The 7,689-nt window shown below is 53.9% G+C and overlaps 2 protein-coding genes across 2 annotated transcripts in view; one reads left to right on the top strand and one right to left on the bottom strand.

Annotated features, from left to right (window-relative positions):
* Positions 1 to 6,484, bottom strand: part of NAA40 (N-alpha-acetyltransferase 40, NatD catalytic subunit) — a 14,280-nt gene extending 7,796 nt beyond the window's left edge. The window contains exons 1-2 of the mRNA XM_031016949.2: positions 6,330 to 6,484; positions 562 to 657 (exon numbers count right to left, since the gene is read on the bottom strand). Of these exons, the coding sequence (XP_030872809.1) occupies positions 562 to 657; positions 6,330 to 6,335 (102 nt within the window). The 5' untranslated portion in view covers positions 6,336 to 6,484. The remainder of the gene's footprint in view (positions 1 to 561; positions 658 to 6,329) is intronic.
* The window catches only part of MACROD1 (mono-ADP ribosylhydrolase 1), a 194,813-nt gene that overhangs the window by 176,481 nt on the left and 10,643 nt on the right, over positions 1 to 7,689 (top strand). The window lies entirely within an intron of this gene.

Consider the following 7,689-nt stretch of genomic DNA (forward strand, 5'->3'; position numbering starts at 1 on the left):
AGGTCTGCTTGAAAGCCAAGCCTGTGGCCCCCTGAACCAGGCTGCTGCCCTCCCCCCCACCCCCCACCCAGTGCCAGCACAGCCTTTGGTACTTCACAGTCAGTCCATAAGTGTTTGAAGGAATGAATGAGAAAACTATACCACATTTTACCAGGGACGCTTCCTCTCCAAAATGCAAAATCCTAACAAACATTTCTCCAGACCCTAGTCTTCTACTGATATGGAAGGAGACCCACAGAGGGGAGCAGCCACTTCCATTTGTTTTTTTCTTTTTTAAAGCAGGCTGCGCGCCCAGTGTGGGCCTGAACTCACGACCCCGAGATGGAGGGTCACACGCTCCACCGACTGAGCCAGCCAGGCGCCCCCAGCCACTTCCATTTGAATCCACATTTCCCTGCACACCTAGGCCAATCTCTGGCCCTCCTGGCAACTCTCCTGCCGGGCTCATTTTCCTCAGCTGGCCAATAACAAAATGCTGCCACAGGGTGGCGCCAAAAGAAGTCGAATGCAAAACTGAGCTGAAGCTCCAGGAGGAGGGGACGTGGGAACGAGGGGAGTCACCCTGTTGGCAGCGTCCACTTTGGCACAGACTGCATCCATGGCTGCTCGTTCCTCCAACCGCTTCTGCTTCTTCTCCTTCGCTTTGCTTGACTTCCTCTGCAACAGGGAAAAGCAAAGTTGGCTGGAAGGGCTGTGGCCGACCAAAGACTTGGCTTTCCCTTTGAGGAACCTTAGAGTCAGTTCCTGAGCCCGCAGGCCTGGCTCCAGCGGCAGCAACTTCCAATCCTGACTGCTGCACACTTGGCGGGGTGGGAAAGATGCAAGCGTTTTCTAGTCGTGAGAGCTCGGGAGCATCACCAGACTCCTCAGCTTCCTTGTCGGAAAGAGTACTGACCCTGAGGACTGCTGGGTCACTGTGAGGACCCAGTGAGAGCACACGACAATGCATGCAGGACAGCCTGGCCCCAGCAGGTGCCTAGTAAATATGCACTCATCCATTCCCTCCTAAGGAAGGAACAACTAATTTTAGACACATTCAGGGCAGGTTTCAAGGAGGAGACGGCATCTGAGGTAGCCGCTGAGAGCTGTTCTAAGGATGAGTTTATTCAAAGCCTTCTCAGTGTCTGCCAGCTTCCGGAGACAAAGATCTGGTCTGGGGGAGCCCCTCTGGGAGCTGGGTCCCCTTTCTAAGCTGAGACCACGGCACTCTGGCTTAAGAAGACAGAACTGTGCCCCAGAAGCGCTGCTCGGCCAAGGGCAACAAGCGGCAGGCACAGTGCACACCTAGTATCTACAAGGGCGGAGTGAAGGGCCTCAAGGGGTTCACCTGGGGACAGAGGCCATACTGACACACGGTGCGCAAGGCCACGGTGCAGGGCACACAGCGGTGGGGGGGAGCAAAGGGCCAGTGTCTGTGCACAGAGGCACGCACGGCAAAGCACCCACAACTGCATACGGAGCAAATCCTATTTTAGGGCTCCCGTGGGGTTCTCTCAGGCCTACACGGGCCCTCTTGCCCTCCTGTAAAAAGTTAGGAACACAGGAAAAAGAGCCCACGTACCCAAAACCTCTTCCTGCTCTTCAGAGTGGTGTTCGGGCAACACCTCTCTGTGTCTCCTTCCCTCGTCTGATGAATGAGGTGAGTGAGGCTCTCATCAAACCTCCTCTGAGGTGGGAGGCCGGGGACACTGACTCGGGCATGTGCTCCCAAGGAACACGGAAGCGGCCCATGCATCCCGAGTTGCTCGCCGCCCCGCCCCCCCAAGCCAGCCCAAATCCCGAAGGCACCCAAAGGCACTGGCGGGATGGCTCTGCTTTCTTACCCACCTCACTGCCTCTTCTGACTCCACCTCTGGGTTTCCTGAGCTCACCAGAGAGGCTGGCCTCCCTACAACTGCACCTTAGCCCCGACGCTGGCACCAGCAAAGGGGGAGTCGAAAAACCAGATGCTGGAAAAGTTTCTCGGGATAATTCTACCCTCAGCTGTCCAAGGAATAACACTGCCTAACTCTCATTGCAAGCGACCAGGAAGCGAGAGGGATTGCTCTTCTAGGTGTAAACTCACCCAACACCAGCTATTTTATCCTGCTGAGCACTGTGCTGGAAGTCCAGCTAGATCCCATTCCTTACCTCCCTCAAGGAAGGAGCAAACAGAAGAGAACAGACTGTTTTCGTAACGCTAGGACTGGAGGGGACAGAACCAGCCCCTCTCGACCACACACAGGTTTTAGAGCACCCATCTTTTTCTCTGGGGATTCGAGTTTCAAAATAACACTGAGAGATACACTCAGCTCGCAAAGTACTTTGCAAACATCTGCTTCAATCCTCGGGGCAAAAACCAGCACCTCTGTTCCCATGAGGAAACTGAGGCTCAAAGGGATGGTGTGACTTGTTTAGTGTTCCCCCATGAGTAAATGGCAGAAGGGGACTTAATCCCGGGGGTTGGGCCAGTTGTTCCACCAGCCCTGCTGTCATCCCCCAATGGGAAGGCCGACATCAGTGTCAGAAGACCTTCCTTCTCAGTCCTGCCAAGATAAAGTCCAGAGCTCAGGAACCGTTAAGGTAGCAATTCATTTCTCACCACGCTTCTGGCTCGGTGACGGCCGATGCGCCAGCACAGTGCTGCCCCAGGCCCCACCTCTCCACTGAGGGAGGGCTAAGGAAACCCGAGACAGCCGGCCTCCAGGAAAGAACATGAGCCCTGGCATCACTCAGGCCAGGCCAGTGCTCCTCCCGCCGCCCCTGCATGACCTGTGAAAGCAAGGCCATCTCTGGGAAAATGGGGACACGAGTGAAAGGACAGGTCAGAGGTCACCTTTACAGTAGAGGCAAGCTCCCCTCCTCCACCCTGCACACTAGTTCTCTCCTCACACAATACAGAGCTGAAAAGATCAAAGGTGCTGGAAGGAAAGTGTGACTCCCGGGACCCAGAAAGCACTGAAACGTGGGTTCCCGCCACAGCATCTCATTTCTAAACCCACGAAGAAAGTAATTCCTAAGCACAAGCAGTAGGAGGGCCAACCCCAGGCCTCCAGGAGATTTATGGGCTCATTCATGCAAGGGAACAGGCCAGCCAGACAATCCTCAGAGTGAGGCTTGGGGCTGCCACGGTCCGAGACGGCAGATAATGAAAGAGACCCCTAAGTGCTTCGCTGCCTGCACATGGGGTATGTGGCAGGCTAAAGCAGGCCAGGGCAGACAGGCAGGGGCTCTCCCTCAAACCTAGCACACACTAGGAAAAGTGGTCTCCTACTGTTCCAATTAGCTTTGCCCTGCCTGGTGGAGGTAAGGCTATCCTGCAGGGACACAGGAAAATTCTCCTAATTAAAATGGGAAATAAGCACAGTGAACAGTAAAGCTCATTGTGGTTAAGTGTCTGTCCCAAGGGAGCTTTATATAATAAAAAGAGTGTAGGATTTTGAGTCAAGAGACTTGGATTTGATTCTCAGCTCTTCCACTTAGTAGCTGTGTGACTCTGGGCAAGTTACTTAATCTCTTTTCAGCGAGTCACTTAGTTTCTCTGGATCTCAATCTCCTCATCAGTAAAAGGGGGCTAACAGTGCTTATACCTCAAAGGACTGCTGTGAGGACAAAATGATACAATGTACCAGATATAAAAAATCAGGACTTCTGTTTACAAGGATCCACTAGTGACACACTCTGCTAATGCTTTAATAAAGAGGCTTTATTTTACTGTTTATAGTAACAAGTTATGTGTGCCCACTTCTTTGATGAGAAAACTGAGGAACAGAGAGGTTAGAGAACTTTCAGGGTCATAGAGCCAGTGAAGAGAATTCTCAAAGAGGTCTCTCCCTACCACCCTCTCCCTCCACTCTACACCAGACTGTAACACTCCATGAGGGAGAGGTCACATTGGCTTCATTTGTCAATGTACACCCAGTGCTCAGCAAACAGTAGGTACTAAGTCCATAACTGTTGAGTGAATCATCCAAGATTCAAATCCAGGTCTGAACCCGAAAATCCACGCTTCTTCCACAACATCAACTACATGTATATAGCACTTTTTATAAAGTGTGACATAAGTGTTTTCACACGCAGCCGTGAAAGCCCTCCCCCTGCTATGCCTCTCGAAGTAGTATCCCACATGCAGTTAGGACTGCCAGGTCACACAGAGAAATTCAAAAACAAAAAGCACACAGATGGGGGCAGGAAGCACCTTTCAGAAAAGAGATTTGGCATCTCTTAAATTTTCAGTGTCAATACCTTCACCCCACAAAGTATCCAGGATCCAGAAAAAAACCTCCATTTTTGGTGAAGGGAGCCAGAGATCTACACTCTAATTCCTAAAAGACAACACGTCTGTGGCAGCGAGGGTGAAAGAAGTTTGGAGAGAAGCGTGTTCCATCTGATGCTACTCTCTCTTAGCCTGAGGTTATCTGTCAAATGGAGCAGGGCCCTCCCACAGATGGTGCTCACCACAAACACTGACCTTCCTGACACTGAGGTGGGGAGTCCACAGCCCCCATCCAGGAGGAATGAGGATAATGAGAGGGTTCCAGCATTGTTTCAGGGAGGAAGATTCAAGTTTCTCTTTTTTGCAGTGAGTTTTAGGCCAGAAGAGCCTAGGCAGGGGCCGTTCTGAGAAACACATCTGTAGAGTATGAGTAATAACGTGGAGGCCCTAAAGGAAGCAAGGGTCGCAGTGTCTCTGAGTCTTGCTTTCAACTCAACCAATGAGGAAGTGTTGAACAAGAATGGCATGTTATGCTTCTTGTTTGCTGCCCAGTCTCTAGTGGCTGATGCTGGGTAGACACTCACCAACTGATACCAGGGACACAGATTTTTACCTCATTTCAACAAGAGTTGAGGTTTGGGACCTTTCACCAAAACCTGGGTTAAATGTGCCTAAGGTCTCCAGGCTCGATTTTCTACATACGAAGTACATAATACCCCAAATTCCTTGCTGAAACAAGATGAAAGTGTTTTGACGCAGATTACATAAAGTGCTTCAACATGGATTAGACGACTAGTTTTGTCCAACAAGTTGATCTGTTCAGTCAATAACTACTTGAGAGAAAATCTAGGTTAACAACAGGACGGACAAACCAACGGGTTAAAAAATAGCACAAATCTATTTTAGAGAACTACAATAAAAGTGAGAATACAAGCAAAAACAACAGCCACGATCTGCATCCACTACCTCATTTAATTCTCACATCTTTGGGGGGGGGCGGGTATCATCACCCACATTACATAGAGGAAGAAATTCAAATTCAGAAAGGCCACGTCACTGGCACAGTATCATGCTGCTAACCAGGAAGATGGGGCTGGAACTGAGGTATCTCCGACTCCCAAATCAGGGCTTCCCAAAGGTGGTGAAAATTCCAGGTAAAAACTAATCTACACAGTACCAGGGAGGGCCAGTTCCATTTTCAGGAGAGTGACTGATACTACTCTAACTGGAACTCAGGAAGGTGAACTCACAGAAATATTTGAATAACTTCTGCCCAGCCCTCTATCGGCACATGCCAGGGAAGGGCGCACCTCCGGTCTGCCTCACACAGAACAGGTGGTCACTATCCATCTGCGGCTGAAGCCATTAGACAGCTCCCCCCCCCAAATCAATCCCCTCCCTGCTCACCTTCTGCACTGCTCCCCCATGCAAAGCCACCTGCAGCACTTAGACTACTAACGACCCAAGTAATAATCAAAACCACTCTGTTGCATCTGGGAGGCCTAGAGGGCAGGCCTCCGTTGGAAGGGAAGAGGGCGTTTTAGAAGGAGGAACCTGGAGGAGAGGTTTGGAAAGAGTGTAGGGGAACCGGCTTCACCGAGAATCCGGGTAGCGGGAAAAGCAGCCAGCGGCCGAGGGCTGGGGAGGCCCGAGGCAGGGTCTGGCCCCTGCTCACTGCCTGTGTGACCTTGGCTGGGAGCCTCTTCTCTGGGCCTCAGTTCCCTGCAAGCCAGGGGAGGCCTAGGATGTGGGAAGCCGTGAAGCAGGTGACAGCCAGGTGATGGGTGACCCCTGGGGGTGGGGGGTACCCCAGGGGCCGCGCGGGGCTTAAAGGGTGGCCAAGAGGATAACAGGTCAGCCAGGAAGGCAGGGGGGCGCGCGACGCGAGGGGCGGGGGACACCCAAAGGGGTGGGGCCCGGAGAAGGGGGCTCCCCAAGGGATCCCCGGGCTGCGCCGGGTGTGGGGACGCTTAGAATGTGGGAGTCGGGTCATGTGGGGGTTGGGGGGTCACGTGAGGCCGGAGGGGGTCGGGGGTCACGTGAGAGGGGGGTTCAAGGAACAATGGGGGCGCAGGGGGCGAGGGGAGTGGGGAGCGCTCCCGGCCCTCGCGTCTCCTCTCCCTGCCTCACTCACCCCCATGGCGGCAACGGCGGCGGCGGCCCTCAGCTCCTCCTTCCCACACTTGCCGGCAGGGAGGCGGCAACGGCGGCGGCAGCGGCACCGGCACCAGCGCGGCGGCGGGCCCCGCACCGCGCATGCGCCTCGCGGGCTCTCCTGCGCGCCCTGGCGGGCACCGCGCCGGCGCAGAGCGGGGGAGGGCGCGAGCGGGGGAAGCGCGCAGGTGGAGAGCCGGGGAGGCGGGCCGAGGGTCTCGCACCCGAAAGAGGCGGGAGGCGCGGAGCAGCGTCGCGCTGGGAATGACGTGCGCCCGGGCCCGCCCCCTCGTCTCCTGGCTGTGTCTGTAGCTATGGCAACGGCCGCGCCTGGCCGGGAGAAGCGCGCTGCCACAGGGTGTGTGGCGGCGGTAACCCCTGCGCACCTCCCCTCCGCGGCCGGCCCGGCCCGGGGCCGCCAGCAGAGCAGCCACCCTCGCTCAGGTCCAAACGCGTCGTGACCTCGGAAGCCCCAGCCCCTCCTGCAACCCTCGGGCACCGGGGGAACTCTTTGGAAACGTTCCACCTTCGAGATCTTGAACTCTTGAAATTCCTTCTCTAACCGGAGTCCCGTTATTTATTCATCCGTCTTCTAACTCTTCATTCACCCTCCATTCATTCGCTCTGAGTCTCAGTAAACATTTACCAGCGTCTACGCTGTGCTGACAGGGGCCACAGAGAGGAGCAGTCCAAAACTTCACTGTTCAGAGGGGACACAGGCATGGAACAATTGTTTAATGGAGAGTGGGTGGTGCTGTGGAAATGAGGTCTCAGGCGTCCAGTCTGTCCGAGCAGACCAGTCCCCTGGGGAGCTGTGTGCCGCGTACACGCCCCTGCGCCCTGCCTCAGGATCGATCTCCGGGGGTGGAGCCAGTCTCCTGAGAGCGCCCCAAGGAGAGCCATACTTGCGAAAATGAGACAACCACTGCCCAAGACTTAAGCTTCATAGACTTCGTCAGGTTTTGCTCATGATCCCATCTTCAGTGCTCAGTGCAGTAGTGGCCCCAAAACGGGTGCTCAAGCAAATAGCCACCATAGGCTAGGCAATGGCCCCGGCTGCAAAGAAAACAACCATAACAAACAGAAAAGGTACTGCCCTCCCGGAACTTGTCTGCTAAAAGGAGGAGGTAGATAATAAACTAAATAAACAGGTAAAATCTATAATAAGGTAGATGATATCGGTTTTATGGAAGAAAATAAAGCAGGGAAGGAGGAGAGGAAAGGTCAGGACTTAGTGCTTTAACTAGGATACTCAGGGAAGGCAAACATGAGGTAACATTTGTATCAAGATCTGAAGGAGGGATGAGAGCAAGTCATGGATACCTGAGGGCCTTCCAGGC

The sequence above is a fragment of the Leptonychotes weddellii genome, chromosome 11 (assembly GCF_054177405.1).
Source record: "Leptonychotes weddellii isolate Sample4059 chromosome 11, ASM5417740v2, whole genome shotgun sequence".
Lineage (NCBI taxonomy): Eukaryota > Metazoa > Chordata > Mammalia > Carnivora > Phocidae > Leptonychotes > Leptonychotes weddellii.